This window comes from Marmota marmota, unplaced genomic scaffold (genome assembly GCF_001458135.2).
Source record: "Marmota marmota marmota unplaced genomic scaffold, marMar, whole genome shotgun sequence".
Lineage (NCBI taxonomy): Eukaryota > Metazoa > Chordata > Mammalia > Rodentia > Sciuridae > Marmota > Marmota marmota.
Window position 1 is genome coordinate 7,194,466 of NW_026000229.1, and position 19,696 is coordinate 7,214,161.

Consider the following 19,696-nt stretch of genomic DNA (forward strand, 5'->3'; position numbering starts at 1 on the left):
AAGCCACTTGGCTCTCCCAGGCCTGGCTCTGCTCCAGTCAGTGGCATAGTCATGACACAGTGGCTCACAGCCCTCCTGTGTTCAGGAGGTGACAGGATATGGGATCTGAGGTCTGCCTCCATCCCCAACCCCCACATGAAGGCCAAAGCAGACCCCTCCTGGGTTGGGCCAAGATTGGGGATCAGGGGTCCCCCACCCCCACTCCAGGTCCTGGTAGCTGCCCAAGACAGAAAAAGAGGCCTTGTTTTCCACCCCCCTCAAAGTGAGGGAGGAAACTAGAGGCAGCTGGGCCCAGCTTAGTCTGGAACATCTGCCTGGCATGTGACTAAGGCCAGCAAGCCCTGCCACCACCAGCATGCCCCCCCAACTAGTCCCCCTAGTGTCAGGGGCTCCAGCTAGTGCAGAACAATCCCAAATCCCCCCAACACCCTAACCCATACTGACAGAAACCAGAGCGGGGCTGTGACATCCCCTGCCTTACCCACACACACCTGCGCCCCCAGAGACCTCAGGACGCCTGGAGCAGGCCTGGCCCATCCCAAGTCTTCACTTCTGGTTCTTCTCCTAGGTCCAAGCCCCTCTTGAGAAGTTGCTCTGAGGATGGTAGGTGTGGGAGGTGGTCCCCTCTCGACCAAGAGACACAGAGGGCAACTATTCCCCAGGGCAGGAAGCATTAATGGGACTTTCCAGGCACTGTGGAAGATGAGGCGCATTCCACACTGCTCAGGAAGGGGACCCTTCCCAATGCTCAGAGCCTGCTCTGCAGAAGGCTACATGGAGGTCAAAGCTGAGAAGAGGTCAAGGGTGGGAAGTTCCTCAGATGGGATGGAAAATGAAGGAAGAAGAGCAGGGAGGGGAAAATTCCTCAGAAAGTCCCAGATCTGACCTAATTTTGATACAAGGCCAGAGGGACCCATTCCAGAAGTTCCTCTAAGGACACTTTGCCCTGAATGGGGAGCCCTGCCCTGAGTGGAGCCACTTCCCCATTTCCCTGCCATGAGCTCTCTGATCCCTGGCCTGGCCAAAGCCTTACTGGTGGCCCTGACCCTGGAAGTGTGTCCTCCACCTTACCCCACCTAAGTCCCCATCGCCTCTGGAGAAGAGCCATGTTTCTCTCCTCTCTGGAGGAATAATTCCAATCCACCTTGACCAGGGAGCCCCCAGGGCATAGCTGTGGGCACTATTCAGTTTCCAACATGGAAGCCACTGCAAGATTGAGCACCCAGGACTGACTGGAGGGGGATGCAGTTTCTGAGTGCTTCCCCTCCCTTCCCCTGGACTGGGGCTTTCCAGAGGCAAGGTCAGGACATGGCTCCCTTGGGATAGAAACAACCTGGGACTATCCTGGGCAAGGCCTGCTCTGCCTTCCTCCTACAACCCTCAGCATAGAGCTTATAGCACAGTCAAACCCCTGCACAGGACCCTAGCTATCTTAGATGGTGGGTGAGGTCCCAGAAGGTAGTGAGGCCAACTGAGGGTAAGGGCCATCTCTTGATCCTCCCACCAGCCAAGTCCTCCCTCTCCCTTTCAACACTCTATAGTAAATTCTGTGCCAAATCTGGTCCTGTGGTTCCCAGGGACAATTCAGGTTCTATCCTTCCCCAACCCTCACCTCCTTCTAGGATCCAAACAGAAAAAGTCATGTTTCTCTCAACTTAATTGTAACAGTTTATCAAGAGAAAAAAGACAGAAAAAAAAAAATTAAGCAGCAGCAGCTATAGCAGACCATTATAGACCATGAGCTCCCGGGTGGGCAGAAGTGGTAAGGTCAGCTAACCCGACAGCTGCTGGCCCACAGCCTGGCCTTGGTGGGGGGCAGTCACCCCTGCAGGATGTAAACAGGTGGGAGGCAGCCCAACCTGACCAGGAGCAAGAACTCCCTCACAGTGAGGCTGGCCAAGGGCAGAGGGGCCTGGAACCTCTTCTTTTCTCCCCTTAGGTTTCCTACTGTGCAATGTGAAGGACTCAGGAAGAAAGTGCTGGGGGCGGGGGACAGAGACCCTGGGAGCCTCAGATCTGAGTCTGTTTGGGGTACAGAGAGTTACTGCTGGTGAAATCAAATATCTAGGAACTTTGAGACTGTCCTTTGGGAAAGTGCCACCAGGGCCTGGGAGTCCATGGCTTGTCTCAGCACCTGTAGTCCAGACAGGAAAGGATGCTACATGGTCCTCTAGCCAAGAGAAAGTTGGGGCTCAGCAGAAGGGGGGGTCAGAGGCCTGCAGGAGGGAGTTGGCCTGCAGCCCCTCCTGCAGGCAATGGGATGGGGCAGGAAAATCCAGGCACATATGAGCATAGGCCTTCCCTCTGCCATAGGCCAGGGACCCCATGAACAGGGCATCAAACTTGCTTAGGAAAAGTAAGGGAAATAAAAGCCCATGTTGGGCCTCTCCCACAAATGTCCTTCTCCCTGTTTACAGTCTGGTAGGTCCTCGTCATTCTTCAAGACATTGCTGGAATGTCACCTACCAATGGAGTCTCCTCTGACCAGCAAAATGCTGTGGTCTCTCCTGTGTGCTTCTACCTGTCACATTACATTGACTTTGCCTATTTCTGTGTCTGATCCCCACCTTGGATGGAGACTCCTCCAGGGAACACTCGTCCTAGTTTGTGTGCCCAGGTCTGATCCAGGGCCATCAATGGGCCATCATGGGCCTCTTGGTAATTTGCTGAATGAATGGGGGTGGTGGCCAGATGAATGTGTGCTACGGGCTCCAGAGGAAGTGGATCCTGGCTTAGCCTTTAGTGACTGACCAGCAGCCCAGGCTTTGGCCTGGAGGGTGCCCAGCTCCATTCTCTCCCCTGTCAAGTCCCATCTTTAAAGGGTGGGAAACATTCCAGGGGCACCTGTGACTCCTCCAAGACCCCTTCTCTGGGGAGGATGAAGAGGCGGCTTACCTCACCCACCCCAAGTCCCCACAGCCATTGCTGGTGCAGGGAGGTCTGAAGTGAGGTAAACGGTAGTGACCAGGCCTTAGGGTGGGGAGGGACCCAGGGCATGTGGTCAGAGGTGGTCGTACATGCGCAGGGTCTTCTCCAGCTGCTGGCCCACCCGCTGGTAGAACAGGATCTGCTGGCGCAGGTAGTTCTGCATCATGTGCTTGAAGTCGAGCTCCCGGCGCTGGTGGAAGTGGTTCATCTCGGCCTGCAGGGCAAAGCCCACCACACGGCAGCGCCTTCGAATGCCATCTGCCTCGTCTTGGGCCATGCGGCCCTCGTCGCTCATGCGCTGGCTCTCTTTCACCTTGGCAAAGGCACCTGGCAGGGCAGAGAGGACCGGCACGTTAGGGCTTGGGCCTCCTCTCTCTGCTCCCTGTGTGCTCCCTGAGCGCCATCAAAGGCAGACAACAGGGCTGGGGATGTGGCTCAAGCGGTAGCGCGCTCGCCTGGCATGCGTGCGGCCCCGGTTCGATCCTCAGCACCACATACAAAGATGTTGCGCCCGCCGATAACTAAAAAAATAAATATTAAAAAAAAAAATTCTCTAAAAAAAAAAAAGGCAGACAACATCCTCATCAGCTTGATTCAGTCCTTATCCCTGGACTCTAGACCCACAGCCCAGCCACCTGGCTGTTTCCATCAGGGAATTCCCTCAGCACCTCCTAACCGGGACACACCATCTTCTCTCCAAACCTACAGCACCAACAGCAGCTGGTCCCAATCAGTCACAGCCCCGCTAATGGATCAATTTCCAGGACTGGGAAATCCCTGACCCTCCCGATCACAGGCCTGACCATCCCACACTGACTCCTAATTCAGCCCAGGTCCCAGCTCACCAGCAAACCTTCTCTGTGCCCTTTGGCCCCCACAGGCCCTCCTGGTGACACCAAGCTCCCTGGCTTTTCCCTACCCCAGTTATTACACCCTGTAACTTCTCTGCCCACCTACCCTGGGCAGAGGTGGCTGGATCAGTTCAGGGCCTGTCTTAGCTTCTGTTCCCTAATTCCCAGAACCAGGCCTGGCCCACAGTAGATCGTGATACAGGTCTGCTGAACAGACTGATCCTGTCCCTGGGCTGCTACAGCAGTCCCCACCCTTGATCCAGCTTGTCTGTCCTGTAGTACCCCAAAATACCCCCCAAGCTGGGTACCTTCCTTGGCTCCTCCCACTGGCTACAGATCAAGGTCCACATCTGTTCCCCTGGCCCAGGAGGCTTCTGGGAGTCAGTCTCTGTGTTCATTCCAAACTGACCCCATGTTCATTAAACCCACCCAGCTCCTTCATACCTCTGCCTGCTGGATCCCTATCCATAATTCAAGGCCCAGATCAGATGCCACTTCTACACCAGAGCCTTCTCCAGTACCTCCAAGCAGAATGCCTCCCCTATCTTATCTGTCCTGTCTCCCCATCCTGCCCATCATACTGCTGATTCTAAAACAGTACTTCAAAGGCCACCTGATATGTCTCCCCTCCAAAGAGGCTTTGCCCACTCCTCTCCCCAGCCCTTGGGAAACAGAGGAGACTATTGTAATAATCAGGTGGCAGATGGAGGATAGGGGATAAACTTGAGCAGGAGACCCAATATGGGAGAATCTGAATGAATCAACAAGTGCTGGTTAATGAATTTCAGTTCTGAATTATAAGGTCCTTGACTAATTCTGCCTTTAAGCCAGTGGGGACAGTTACTGGGAAGAGGAGGTGGTTTGCCTTGCCTAGCACCCACTCCTCCAGGGCTGAGACAGAATCCACTGTGCAAAGAGGATAACAGAGGTGGGAACACAGCACCTTCCCTCCGGGTCCTCAAGAACATCCACCACACACACATAGCACGATCGTTATCTACGCTTTGCTGCTTCTCCTTTAAGGAGGACTCTTGAGGACCTTCTAGATGGTATTCTTTTTATTCTCACTCAAGGTGTCAGATGCATTCAAAGTGCATTTGCTGAGCACTTACTACATCCAAGCCCAGGGCTCTACATGCTGAAAATATCTCTTGAGAGTCACCAGAGCCACTCACACAGCATCGAAAAGAAATCCGTAGTCCCTATCTCCTAACTTCCCAGGCCACTCCACCTTCTGTCACTCTCCCTCAACCACTTCCTGCCCCCTGTTCCATCCCAACAGCCCAGCCCTGGGCAGCAGAATAGGGATCACCCTGAGGCCCAGTCCTCACCCCTCTACTGCTATAAGAGGAAACTGAGGGACAGGGACTTACCTAGGGGTTCCCAGACTCCTTTCTGCCCCATAAGTGGGGTGTGCTTGGCCCTCCACAGCTGGAAAGTGGACACCATCTCTGCTGCAGGGAGCCTATGCTGGACCCAGACAATGGACATAGGGATCTGAGAAGGTCCCAGGGGGTATGAGGAGCCATAAGAAGAAAGGCAGAAAATAGGGCTGAGTGTGGTGGCTCATGCCTATAATCCCAGTGACTTGGGAGTTGAGAGAGGAGGACTGCAAAATCAAGGACTGCCTCAGCAATTTAGTGAGACCCTGTCTCAAAATAAAATAAAATAAGAAGGGGCTGAGGATGTGGCTCGGTAACAAAGTACCCCTGAGTTCAATCCCTAGGAAAGAAAGAGAAAAAGAAGAGAGGGGTTGGGGAGAGAAGGAAGGAGGTATGGGGAAAGGAGGAAGGATGAAAACAAATAGCAGGACAAAAAAAAAAAATGGAGGTGAGCTTCAGCCAAAGGGTCTTACCTGAAGGGGAGACTTGGGCGCCTGGATTCCACCTGCCTGCAAGAATTTAGGGGCAATGGAGATGCATGGGCTTTCTTGCCCATGACCTTGGAGGAAGGAAAAGTTCCTTCTGTGGATGAGAAGACTGTGACCCAAAGAGCAAGAATGAACCTATTGCAATTGCTAGATATCCATAGGCAGGCTAGGGTCAGGGATGGGGGCAAAGGCTGCAGGGGTGGGGACAGGCAGAAGCCCCACCCTGCTCTCTGTCACTTTCTCACCCTGTTGACTCAGTTTTGGGGCCAGGATCAGCTAAGGCTAAGGGGTTCCACCCAACAGGCTGGGAGTCAGGACCCAGACCTGTCCAGCATCCCCTCGACATTCTATTTGGGACTTGACCTGGGAGTCCTCTAGGGTTGTCTCCTGCCTTGGCATGTTGGGGCCCAGGAATGGGAAGGGAGAGCTGAAGCCCACCAGCTGCACAGTCTCAGGGCCCCAAAATTATTTCCTAAGCTCCAGCCTCAAACCATCTTGCTTCAATCTCATGAAGGTAGTTACCACCTGCCCAAGTTGGGGGAAAGAGGTCTCTGAGTCCTAGTCCCAGCTGTGTCCCCTTTAGCAAACCACTGCTCTCGCCTGGGCTGCTGGTCTCCCTGCTGTCAAATGGGACAAGTCCTATTAGATGTGATGCTGCTGACAACTGCTCACAACAGTATAGTACTTTACAGATTCCACTTCTGTGAAACGGGACGCTGATAGTACGCACCCTACACAGTTCAGTTGAGGTTTAACTGAACTCATGTGTGAAGTGCTGAGGATAGTGCCTGATATGACCGAGAGCCCAGGATACTGTGCACTGTGGTGTGCAAAATTGCCTTCCTATCCATGAACTCACAGAAAGCTGCAGCCACTGGTGGCTCATGGCAGCACTATCCTGTTTATAAAACCCAGGAGAAGCTGGATGCACTGGTGCATGCCTATAATCCCAGCAACTCTGGAGATTGAGGCAGGAGGATCACAAGTTTGAGGCAAGTCTTGACAACTTAGAACCTGTCTCAAAATAAAAATAAAAAGGGCTGGGGATGTAGCTGATAAAATGTGCCTGGGTTCAATCCCTAGTACCAAGAAGGAGAAAAAAAAAAAAAAAGGAAGAGAGGTAGAGGATTAAATGATAGCTCAGAATCTACATAGGCAGAACCCACCTACTTGTCTATCTCCCAGGCAAGAGCAAAGGTCACATGGTCCTGGCCATGCTATGAGCTCCTCCACTGTGGTCCTGCACTTAGGATGCCAACTGAGTTAATGCTGGAGTGCCCAGTCCACCCAAACCTCTTTCCTTCCTCTCCGCTTCTGGCTTATCTCTCTCAGCTGTCCATCCCTTGAGAACTGCTTCCTCCATCTGTCTGGCAGTGGAAACAGCCTGGGCTGTTAGTTATAGTTGGACACCTGGGCTCCAATGCCTGCTCTGCTTATCAAATCACCTCAGTGTACCTCATCTGGAAAATGGGGGGATCACACCAGACTGCTGACTTGTGATGAGCCTCAGGACTTAGCCTGCCCTTGCTGGCTCTCAGGAGGGGACCACAGGCCCTGGCTTGCCCCAGGCAGCCACTTTCTTCTTGTGTCCCAAGATAACCTTTACTAACTAGGGCCCCCTTTCATCCCCAAACTGCCCCAATTCTGATGTTAATTATATGGCGGTTGTTCCCATGGGAGACCCCTGGACTGGGCTCCAGAGTCTGGCCCAATGGGCAGACCAGGTAAATGGACCTCAGCTCAGCTCCCATTTTATTAATGTGGAAACTGAGGGGAGAAAACTTTCCAAAGTCACCTCAGAGTCAAGTTTGCCCCAATCCTGGTCTGACGGCTCACCTGGGCCTCCTCCATCTGTCTCTTCTACACATTCATCATTCATTCAGATGTCCAACAGGACAGACAGAATCCTAGGGACCCAGGACCCAATTGTCCTGCTCTGCCTGAGGGAGAGCTCCACCCACAGGGCCAGTATAGGACCCCCTCAGGCTGTCCCCAAAGCCTGCCCAGGTCTCTCTCTCTCTCTCTCTCTCTCTCTCTCTCTCTAATATTCTTTTAGTTGTAGTTGGACACAATATCTTTATTTGTTTATTTTTATGTGATGCTGAGGATGGAACCCAGGGCCTCACACTTGCAAGGCAAGTGCTCTACCACTGAGCCCAAGCCCCAGCCCCCTAGGTTTCTCTTAAACCAATTCCAACCCCTAATCTTTGACTCTCCCTAGAGCCCAGGCCAGAGCCCAAAACTCAGAGTAAGTCCAGGAGAGCTTACCCTGGGAGGCGGGGTATGTGTGGTGGGGGTCTGGGTGAGGGAAGGTGGGCTAAGTCTCTGCTTCAGGTTGCCTAATTGCTCCAAAGGATGATGACCCCTGACTCTTAGAAATACCTCCAGCCATACCTCAGACATGGCTTCCATCAGCTCTGTCTCCCTTCCTGGAGTCAAAAAGTCTGATCTGGCTTCACTCCCCACCTGTTTGATGCAAGCCTGGGAGCCATGGGTGCCCTGGACATGGGGTTGCCCTCCTGTTCTAGCTCTGCCCTAGGCAAGTGTCCCCTGTCACTGCATGGGAGCAGCTGTTTAATCATTGTGCCAAGCCTCCTGCTGCCCACACAGGAGCCAAGGAGCTGGTTGAACCAGCTTTCCCAGGCCCTGGTGCAGAGTGCAGCTCCACTTCTGCACAGGAAGGTGCCTGCCCTACTGGGCCCCCAGCCACAGCTACATCCCTTGGCCTTCCCCGGCCCAGAGCATAGAGCCAGATCTAAGGCATCATTTTGCTTCTGGGCCAGACCCTCCCCAGAACCCCTTCCTGTCCTCTCCCTTGAAGGCCTAAGATCTCACTGTCCCCACTCCATCTTTTCTCAGGGGTAGGAAACTAAGGCCTAGAGAGGCAAAGACACTTCCCAGGGACACAAGACAAACTAGGAAAAGCCAGACTAGAATCAGGCCTTGGATCTCCTGGAGCTGAAAGGAGGAAGGAAGGTGGAGATGTGGGGTAGGGAACACACAGGAGGGAGAGGAGGAGGAGGAGGAGAAAGTTAGGGGACAAAGCATACTGGGAACTAAAGTTCTGACAGTCAATGTCCTGCTCAGGAGAGCTGCTGGCTTTCCCCAGACTCTGTTGGATACTGAGGGCGAAGGGGGGTTTGCAGTCCCCCAGGCTCATCTGCCTCTGGGCCCCACCCAGAGTAAAACTCCCCACCAAGCCAGGCCTGACCTCAGGGCCTAGGGTCCAGGGGCCAGTCCCACGCCCTGCACAAGTTCTTCCTGAGTTACCAAGCAGCCCCAGGGAGAACCACACCTCTCTTCTGACATGTGCCCTCCCAATGGTCCCCAAGACTCCAACACCTGCCTCCCCCTACTGGGTCAGCCCCTGACTCACTCCTTAGAAGAGAAGCCAGGCTTGGGAAGGGGGATTAGATTGGCTATGTGGACTGTGCCCTGACCCTTGCTGGCTCTCAGGAGGGGACCACAGGCCCTGTTTCTGCTCCCCAGCCCAGCCCAGAGCCCTTGTGTGACCCAGGATGAGTCATTTCCCTGGCAGTTCCTTGACATCCCCAGCAGTAACAGGCAGGGGCCCATCCTGTCCCTCCCCCAGAGAGGGGGCCATGAGAACTGAAAACATGGGCGCCTGGGAGGCAGCCAATATGAATGTGTCCTTGGGGAGGTGGCAGGAAAAAAGGACAGTCCCAGCTGGTCCATGGACTCTGTGCAACCACTCTGCTGTGGACACAGGCTCTTTCATTTGCAAAATAAGGACAGAGATCCTCCTGCACAGATAGGGAGCTCTTAGATAGGGTGGAGGGGAGACATGAGAAGGCTCTGAAACTGCAAAGGTGGGTTCTGAGCTTATGAGAAGACAGGAGATAAGGGGAGAGCTGCACACTGTGCTCTTGTTATTCAGGTTTGGTTCTGGGTCCCCCTGAGCCCCTGGACTCCTCAAGGGCAAGGCCTGGGGCCTGATCATCTCTGTGTTTCCAGAACCCAGCCTGATACCTTGAGGCTTCATGCATAATGAGATAAATGAGACAAAGAGAAAATGAATGAACTGACAAGAAGTTAAACATAGAATTCCAAGAGGACAGGAACCAGGCCTGTCCACAACATCCCTGTACGTAGAGAGCACCTGCCACATAGTACATACTCAACTCATTTTTTGAGTGAATGATTGAGATCGAGACAGAAAGACTTGGTGAGCTGCTCCAGTCCATCCCTACATCCCCAGGCTCCAGCAAAGCACCAGACTCAGGGAGAGTCACCTGTCTGCATTGGGTCTTACCTTTCTGCAGGTGGATAATGTCTGGGAAGTTGGAGAGCAGGCCCTGGTAGAGAGAGAGTGTGTCGAGCATCTGGAAGAGGTCATTCTTGGGCTGCTCAGCGAACATCTCACCCACGGCTTCGTAGGTCCGACCGGTGTGAGAAATGGCACTGTTGAGGGCTTCAGAACTAAAGGGGGGGTCCATCTGGAAGGCATGGCTGATGGCCTGGAAGGCACTGCCCAGCTTCTGGAATTCCTTGCGGAAGCCCCCCACATGCTTCCGCACCAGCTCTGACGCCACAGTGCTGAGCTGCAGGACACTGTCATCCATCTTTTTGCTGAAAGCCTTGAATGTGTCTACACGGTCCTCCACATCCTGCAGATCCTGGTGCTCCGTGGGGATCTGGAAGGTAAGCAGGAAGCTGGCGCCCACCATCTCGTCCCTTTCTGCCCTGCGTTTGCCCATCTTCCACTGCTTGGCATCCAGGCAGCTGAGGAAATGCTGGAAGCCCTCGTACTGGGAGAGCACCGGGTGGCTGGTCATGTGGTCCATCCAGAGGATAAGACGCCGCTTCCGCTTCTCAATGAAGTCCTCCTCAAAGCGGCCTGTGGCCTGCTTCTCAGGCAGGTGGGGAACCGAGATGACAGTGAACTTGTGTAGTAGGCGGTTATAGAGCCAATCAAAGTGTTTGTAGCGCCGGTAGACTGGCGAGCCAGCATGGGTGGGTGTGAGCTTGTAGGAGATGTAGCTTTTGATGCCTTTGAACTTGGTCTGTTTCGTGGGGTCCTCCACAGAGCAGGCAAATGGGTGGGGGTTGGCCTTCCACTGGGGGCCACGAGGGCCCATTTCAATAGAGTATGTCTCAGCGATCTTGGCCATCATGGGCACATCCCCCAGGATGAAGGCCTCCACTCCAGAGCGCACAAAGCAGGAGAAACGGTTGAGGTTGCGTCCCACCACACTGCCTCTCTTGGCAGATGCCAGGCTGTCTTGCCGCTCCAGGGGTGGTTTGGGCCGGAAGGCCATGTGTTGGCTGGGGTAGGCACCCGGGTAGGAGAGGTTGAGTGGGGGGTGCCCATTGGTACCCAGCCCACCAGCCCGAGGCTCCTCCACCACTGTGCATCCATCATCCCAGTCATCCCAATCATCATCATCATCATCCTCAAAGCTGCCCTGGTTTGACAGGAAGCCACTGCCCACACCACTTCTGGCTGGGCTGGCCACACTGGGGCTGTACAAGCTCACCTGGGTGCTTGAAAAATCTGCAGGGCTGCTAGAGTTGTCAGCATGGTTGGGGCTGATGCCAGCAGGGACGATCTCCACATAAGAGGCAGGGAAGAGTCCTGTCTCACCACGACTATTCTGCCCCTGTAGCCAGCCATCCAGTGAAGTCTCACTAAAGATAACCAGGTCTTCATCCTGCTGGATGCTGATTTCCTCCTTGTTCTCACTGCGAAAGTCATACAGGGCTCGGCCTTTCAGTGCCATGCTGGATAAAGAAGGAGATGGTCCTGCCCAGACAGGGATGCTCACAAGGTCCGAGCACAAGAATGCACTCACAGCTCAATCTCTCAGCCCCTAAAGTGGGGTCTCAGCACCCACAGACTCTGTCCAACCTCCCTTTCTTCAGAACAATGTCCATGGCCCAGAAATTACTCTATTAAGTCTCTGGGCATATGCCTGTGAGCAGGGAGGGCTCATGTCCGTAGTCTTCCTCCCCTCCCTTGGCAGCCCCTGGAGGGGGGCTCTGCTTTCCACCACAAGCAGAAAAGTCAAATGACCTGGAGAAACCAGCTCTCTGAGGGCAAGAATTCGACACTTTCCACTGGAACAATGTTCTAAAATAGACAAGAATCACTCAGAAACAACCGTCCCAGAACCCCGGGGCAGGGCTCTGCAGTCCCTCTGGCTCTGGGCTGCTTCTGGCTGCTCCGGCTTTGGGAGGCTCTCACATTCCTCTGCAGATCTGCCCCTTCCTCCTTCCTCCTCCTCCTCCTCCTAGGCCACTGGGTTTTCAAAAATCCAGAAAATCCAAGAGGGGCAAGGAGAAAAGCAGCAGCCTCCTGAATCGAGTCCAAGGGTGGATGTGTCCGGCCTCACAACGAGCCAGGCCGGGAAAACAAGGGCCGAGGCTTGCACAACAGGCCTCCAACTCCACGACCCTAGCGGCTCGGCCGAGCCCCGCCGGCTCCGGTCCCCACTTGTCGCCCCTCAAGTGGCCAGCCCCCACCCTGGGGAAGGAGGGGGCGCGACGGGTCGCTCAGGCGACTTCTGGCCGGTCGCTCAGTGTCCTCTTTTGTTTGCCTAATTCCTCAGCTGTTTCTGCGCCTGAAGCTGACCCCGATCTGAGTCCAAGGACCCCAGTCCCGAGGTAGCCTAGCGGAAATCCGTCCGGGAGCCCGGGATTCACGACCCCCGTCCCCCACTCCTCGCGTGCCCCCCAAACACTCAACAGTAGTTTGCAGAGGGAGCTCCGGTGAGTAGATGGCCAGGCTGGTGATTTGTCCGTCCGTCCGTCCTCCGCTCTGCCCTGCGGGGCCCCCGCTTGCACTTCTCCCGCACTCGCAGCCCCTCCAAGGCGCCGGCGAGAAGCCAGCTCCAAAACAAAACAAAACAAAAAGGCGATTCCGGGAGGTGGCGTCCCAAGGAAGGAGGGAATAGCCGAAGGGGAGGTGAGGGGTGGGGTGAGGGAGGGAGGGAGAGAGGAAAAGCAGGCTGGGGAATTGGGCAAACTCCACCGCACTTCCGCGCGTCCCGCCTGGGCAGGGACAGCCCGGCTCCGCCCTCCCGCGGGCCAGGGGCGCTGGAACCCGGCCCCGCCGAATCTTCCGCACCTCTTTCCTTGTGGCCCTCGCGCTCTGTCCAGGAGGCGAGACAGCGGGGACAATCCGGGACTTAGTGGGTTTCGAGCCGCCACCCAGCCAAGCCGCCCGCGCGGTGAAACACCTCTCGCCCCAGGGCCTTGAGCGCCGCGCGGGGGAGCTCGCCAGCGGCGGCCGCCTCGCCTCCCGGACTCCGTCACCCTCCTGCCTTTTCCGTGACGCAAGTGCAGGAAAACTCCGAAAGTTTGCAAAGCGCCGGGTGGCAACCAGGGCGTCCGAGCCGGGACGGGGTGGGGTGCCTGGAGAGCCGCACCCGCCGAAAGGGCCTCCTTTCCTTCCTAACCCTCACTGAGGCTGCGTCCGCACCGGGCCGTGGCGCGGCTCCGGGATTGTTCTCTGGACTGGCCACCGCCTGCGCGGCAGCAGCCAGCGCGACCCAGGCATCTGACCTGGGATACCGTCTGCTGCGTGCTCCAGTTTCTTAGAACACCTCTGCTCTGGGCAACTTCTTGGGGGCTGGTTGGAGGGGAGGGGACGGCAAAACCCTACATCTATAGAGACCGGGAACAAGCCTAAGACGCAGCCAGGTTCCCTGTTGCTTTGTGCTGCGGCCGGCTGGGACCAGATGCTTTGTGCTTTATCGCAGCAGCAAAGAGAAATGGTCTTGTAGAGACTTCAGAAGAGGCAAGCGTTTTGGACACTGATTCTGCTGGACACTGGGGAGCACCAGCAGCACTAGCAATTCAGGTTCCTGCTAGGCACTTACAGTCTAGTTCCACTTGTCTTTAATTCATCCATTCTGTCTCATTCATTCGGTTATGGATTCAAGAAATTGAAGCCAGGGGCCATGGTGCATGACTGATCCCAGTACTCTAGAGGCTGAGACAGGAGGATTACAAGCTCGAAGCCATCCTCGGCAATTTAGTGAGGCCGTGTCTCAAAATAAAAAATAAAAAGAACTGGGATGTAATTTAGTGGTAAAGCATCTCTGGGTTCAATTCCCATTATTGCCAAAATAACAACAACAACAACAACAACAACAACAATTAACTGAGTACCTATTATGTACCAGGACCTTGGGGTACACAGACAAGTAAAATATTATCCTTACCTGACAGAAACTCAGTTGAGTCCTGACAAGTAGAGAGATGCTCCTTGCACAGTGTGACCATTGCAATGAAATGTGCATTGGGGAATGGAGGCCCATTGGGGAATGGAGGCTGTGCTCCATGGTAGAGCACTTGCCTAGCATGCACAAGGTCCTGGGTTTAATCCTCAACAGCTCCCCCAACACACACACACACACACACACACACACACACACACGGTGCATGGGAGGGCACCTACACTAGTCTGGGTGGAGCAAGAATCAAGAAAGCTGCAGTGCAGGTGCAGCGGTGTATGTCTGTAATCCCATCAGTTTGGGAGGCTGAGGCAGGAGGATCACAAGTTCAAAGTCAGCTTCAGGGGCTGGAGATGTGGCTCAAGCGGTAGCATGCTCGCCTGGCATGCGTGCGGCCCGGGTTCCATCCTCAGCACCACATACAAACAAAGATGTTGTATCCGCCGAAATCTAAAAAATAAATATTAAAAAAAATTCTCTCTTACTCTCTTTAAAAAAAAAAAAAACAAAGTCAGCTTCAGTAATTCAGCAAGACCCTAAGCAATTTAGTGAGACACTGTCTTTAAATAAAATATTACAAAAGGGCTGGGGATGTGGCTTAGTGATTAAGCCCTTGGATTCAATCCTATGTATGAAAAAAAAAAAAAAAAGAAAGAAAAAAGAAAGCCTTTCTGGCCCGGCTACATAGGAGGCTGAGACTAGAGGATTCAGTTTGGGGCTAGTCTGGGCAAATTAGCAATACCCTGTCTCAAAACCCAAAAATAGATAAATAGAGGGCTGGGGAATGTAGCTCAGTGGTAAAGTGCTTGCCTGGTATGTGTGAGGCCCTGGGTTCAATCCCTCCCTCTCTCTCTCTCTCTCTCTCTCTCTCTCTCTCTCTCTCTCACACACACACACACACACACACACACACATACACACACACAGTGAAAGTGCTGAACTATTCTCTGAACACCAGGGATTTAACCCAGGGTCTCTCCTCCTCTCTCATACACACTTAACCTTGTAGTAAAATATTTTTATCAAGTAACCTTGGTGTTGCTGAATCCCAATGATTCTCAATTGCTCTCTTATTCAACCTCTCACTAGCATTTTAACCCCTCCTCCCTTTTGGATATACTTTCTTCATTTGTACCAGAGAGACCATACTGTAATTGGTTTTCCTTCTATGTCATTGGTTCATCCTCTTCTCTCCAATTATCTTTTTTTTTTTTTTTTAACTTAGAGCCTTTCACTTGTTAGGCAAACACTCTGCCACTGAGCTAAATCCCCAGCCCTTTTTGTGTTTTGAGACAGGGTCTTGCTGAGTTGTTTAGGGCCTCGATAAGTTGCTGAGGCTGGCCTTGAACTGGAAACCCTCCTGCCTCAGCCTCCCTAGCCCCTGTGATCACAGGCAGCATGTGCCACCATGTCGGGTTCTCTAATAATTATTAATACTAGAGTGACCACAATAAAGTGATCCTCTTGTATTTTCTATTCAGTCTGTGACCATACCACCCTGAACGCCCAACCTTGTCTCTGTCCATGCATATATTTATATTCATTCCTTTGATTATCTTATTTAGGCTCATAGCATGGAACACCATATATTTAACATATTTGCTAATGATGTCCCCCTCTCCCCGCCACCATCCAGTCCTTTTTTTTTTTTTTTTTGGTGGTGGTACTGAATACTGAACTCAGGTGCTTTCTACCACTAAACTAAAGCCCTAGCCCCTTTTTATTTATTTATTTATTTTTATTTGGAGACAGATCTACAGTTACATAGGCTGGCCTCAGACTTGTAATCCTCCTGCCTCAGCCTCCTGAGTTGCTGAGATTATAGGCAAACACCACTGCACCTGCCTTCTAGGATTCCTCTTTTATCAGCATCTTTCTACTGCTCTCCTGGTCCCAGCTGCCTGGATCACTGGATCACTGTAGTAGCCACCTGATGGACTCTGCATTTCCATTTCTGCTTTCCTAGAATCTATTCTCACTACAGCTTTCAGAGTGATTCTTTTTAAATATGTTAGGTGTCAATTCTCTGCTCAAAACCCTACAAAGTCCTTACAAAGGCTTGGAAGCCTCTATGTTATCTGATACCCTTTAATATCCTCCTTTCTCACTCTGTTCCAGCCAAGACAGCTTTGTAATTTCTCTTCTGGCATGTCAGGTACATTCTTATCCTAATGTATTTGCACTATTTCCTCTTCCTGAAATGCTCTTCCTTCCCCTGAATGTGCACAAGGATTAACTATAAAATAGAACTTTCTCAGCAAGACCTACCCTGGCATACCCTATTTAAAATTAAAACCTGCAGAGCAGAGTACTGCCTGCCTGGAATCCCGGTGACTTGGGAGGCTGAAGCAGGTGGATTCCAATTCAACCCCAGTTTCAGCAACTTAGCAAGGCCCTAAGCAACTTAGCAAGACCCTGTCTCAAAAAATAAAAAAGAACTGGGAGTATAGGTCAATGGTTAGGCACTCCTAGGTTCAATCCTCAGTACCTAAATAAATAAATAAATGGTCGGGGATGAAGCTCCATGGTAGAATAGAACAGTAGCCTCTCGTGTTAGAGGCCCTAGGTTCAATCGCCAGTACTACCAAAAAATAAAAAATCTATAGTCATTTCTTATTGCAGCTATAATGAATAATCACAAATGTAATGTCTTAAAATAATACAAATTTATCATCTTACAGTACTAGAAACTAGTAATCCAAAGTGGATCTCACTGGGCTAAAAAAATCAAGATATTGGCAGAGCTATATTCCTTCTCTGGGGAATAATCTCTTTCCTTGCTTTTTCCAGTTTCCTAGAGGTTGTCTACATCTCTTGGCTCTTGGAACACTTTCATTGTCATAGTCAGCAATCTCATCAGGCTTCTGCTTCCATCATCTCCTCTGACTCTTCTGACTCCCTCCTTCACTCATAAGGACTCCTGTGGCTCTTGTAATTACATGGGACCCACCAGGATAATCTCCCCATGCCAATATTGCCCCCCACTTTTTTTTGCATTTAAAATTTTCAACTGCAGGGCTGGGGTTGTGGTTCAGTGATAGAGTGCTTGCCTAGCATGTGTGAAGCACTGGGTTCGATTCTCAGTACCATATATAAATAAATAAAATCAAGGTCCATCAACAACTAAAAAATATATTTAAAAATTTTTTTCAACTTCAAATTGCTAAAGTATTGTATATATTTATGGCATACAGAGTGATGTTATGATTTATAAATACAATGTGGAATTAAGTCAAGATAATTACAATATCCATTATCTCAATAAACAGTCTTAAACATACCTGCAAAGTCCTTTATGTAGTATAAGGTAACACATTCACAGGTTCCTGGTGGACGTCTTTAGGAGGTCATTATTCTACTTACCATACAATCTCATTGAAAAATAAACAAAGGACACAAAGAGGCATTTCCCAGAGTAAGAAACACATAAAGCTTTTATTCATTGAGACAATGCAAATTAAAGTCACAATGAAATACCATTACACATTGGGCCCACGGTGGTACATGCCTATAACCCACTTCAGCACCACATAAAAAATAAATAAGTGAAGTAAAGGTATTGTATCCAACTACAACTAAAAAATAAAATATTAAAACAACAAACAAACAAAACAGCTGGGAATGTCGCTCAGTGGTAAAGTGCCAAAAAAAAAAAAAAGAAGGAAGGAAGAAAACAGATACACACCTACACACCACATTGGCAAACATTTTAAAAACTAATAACCAAGCCTGGCACAGTGGTACATGCCTGTAATCGAAGCGATTCAGGAGACTGAGGCAGGAGAATTGCAAGTTTGAGGCCAGTCTTGGCAATTAGTAAAGCCCTGTCTCAAAATAATAAATTAAAAAGGGCTATGGATGTGGCTCAGTGGTACAGAATCCTGGGTTTAGCTGAGTGTGGTGGCAAAGCAGCTCAGGAGGCTTGGGAAGGAGAACAGCAGGAGTTAGGCCTGCCTCAAAACAAAACAAACAAACAAACAAAAACTGGCTGGGGATGTGGCTGAGTGATTAAGTGCTTCTGGGTTAAATCCTTGGTACCAAAAAAAAAAAAAAAAGAGGACCCCTGGGTTTAAACTCCTATACTGCAAAACAACAAACAACCTAACAATAACAACAAAAATAACCAAGCATTGATGAGAATACGAAGCAAAGGGGATTCTTTTTTTTTAAATACCTTTATTCTATTTATTCATTTGTATGTGGTGCTGAGGATCGAATTCAGGGCCTCACATGTGCTAAGCAAGCGCTCTACTGCTGAGCTATCACCCCAGCCCCAGGGAATTCTTATATATTCGCAAAGGAATATAAATTCATACAATCTTTTTGGAAACAATTTGGCAATATCTACTAAGGTTGACTAGCAACTCTCCTACAATGTATACTGGAAACTACTGCATATGTGCAACATATGACATGTATAAAAATGTTAATGGCAATTTTGCTGAAAACAGTCCCTCCAAAGAAATCCAACAATAACAAAGCCAACAAGAAAATGGATTAATAAATGAGTCAAACAAAGACTATTACACGATAGGGATAAAAGCAATTACAGCTACACATAACAAACTCCAATCAATGTCTTGTCTTCTATGAAACACTTCTGAAATATCAGGGTGCACACAAATTAAGATCTTGTTAAAATGAGATTGAGTCTCAGGAATAGGGCCTGAGAATCTGCATTTCCAACAAGCTCTCTGTTGATCCATAGGTTATACTTTGAATAAACTCAGTCTTCAGGTGTGCGGCTCAGAGGTAGAGTGCTTGCCTAGCATGGGTAAGGTTCTGGATTCCATCCCCAGCACCTAATATTAAATACATATGTGTGTGTATACATATATTTGTATGTATAATGATGAAAAAATTTTTAAACAAAATAACAAACACAAAATTCAGGAGAGGAGCTGGGCAGAGTGGTGCACATCTGTAACCCCAGCAACTCCGGAGGCTGAGGCAGAAGAATCACAAACTCGAGAACGGCCTGGTCATTTGAGTAAAACACTGTTTCAAATTAAAAAAAAAAATTAGATGGGCTGGGGAATGTAGCTCGGTGGTAGAGCGCCCCTAAAAAATACCGCCAAAAAAAAAAAAAAAAAAAATCAGGACAGGAGATCCCGTTACCTTTGGAAGGAGAAAGAGGCTGGATTAGGTAAATGAAATGGTTCAATTGTTGTGGTGATGTTTACTTAAATATGCTGTTGAGTACACGAGTATGCATTATACACGATAACTTACATGTTACATATGTATTTTCCAGCTAGTAAATACTGCATTAAAAAAAAAAAAAGACAATGAAAAACAAAAATGATCAGAGTAGAAGCTAGATGGCGTCAGAGGCCTAGGTTAAAAGGGAGTTAGTCCCGCTGCGCTCAAATGTAATTTACATATCTAACTAGCTCAAACAGCGTTCAATACTCGGTGGCCAGAAATCCACCCAAGCTAATTCGTTTGAGGCTAGACTAAAGGGTTAGGACTTGTACTAACAGTCCAAGTTTCTCAAATTCGCTGTATTTCGTGAAACCAGCTGGCACTTGTTAAAAATACAGATTTCCAGTCAGGCGCAGTGGCACACGCCTGTAATCCCGGCGACTAGCTAGGTTGAGTGATGATGGCGAGCTCGAGTCCTGGGCAATTTAGTGAGACCCTATCTCAAAATAAAATAAGGGTTGAGGATATATCTCCGTGGCAGAGCACCCCAGGTTCAATACCCAATACCACCGGGCTGAGGAGGGAGGAGAAAAAATTAAAAATACAGGATTTGCAGACAGTTCCGCAATAGATTCCGATCTTATGAGTGTAGGAAGTAGCCAGGGAATCCGCATGCCATAGGTTTAGTGCAGTCCAGCCCTATT

At 50.6% G+C, this 19,696-nt stretch overlaps 2 protein-coding genes across 3 annotated transcripts in view; one reads left to right on the forward strand and one right to left on the reverse strand.

The window, feature by feature from the left end:
- Positions 1-8,938, forward strand: part of Cspg4 (chondroitin sulfate proteoglycan 4) — a 57,240-nt gene extending 48,302 nt beyond the window's left edge. For both annotated transcript variants that reach the window (XR_007343910.1, XR_007343911.1), the window contains 2 exons: positions 4,633-4,638; positions 8,927-8,938. The gene's annotated coding sequence lies outside the window, so the exon portion shown is untranslated. The remainder of the gene's footprint in view (positions 1-4,632; positions 4,639-8,926) is intronic.
- Snx33 (sorting nexin 33) lies at positions 1,656-12,583 on the reverse strand. Its single transcript, XM_015480387.2, has 2 exons — positions 9,923-12,583; positions 1,656-3,255 (listed from the first exon to the last, which is right to left on the reverse strand). Exons 1-2 carry the CDS (start codon positions 11,388-11,390, stop codon positions 3,002-3,004), a joined length of 1,722 nt encoding a protein of 573 aa, XP_015335873.1. The 5' UTR covers positions 11,391-12,583; the 3' UTR covers positions 1,656-3,001.
- Positions 12,584-19,696: the final 7,113 nt, after the last annotated feature.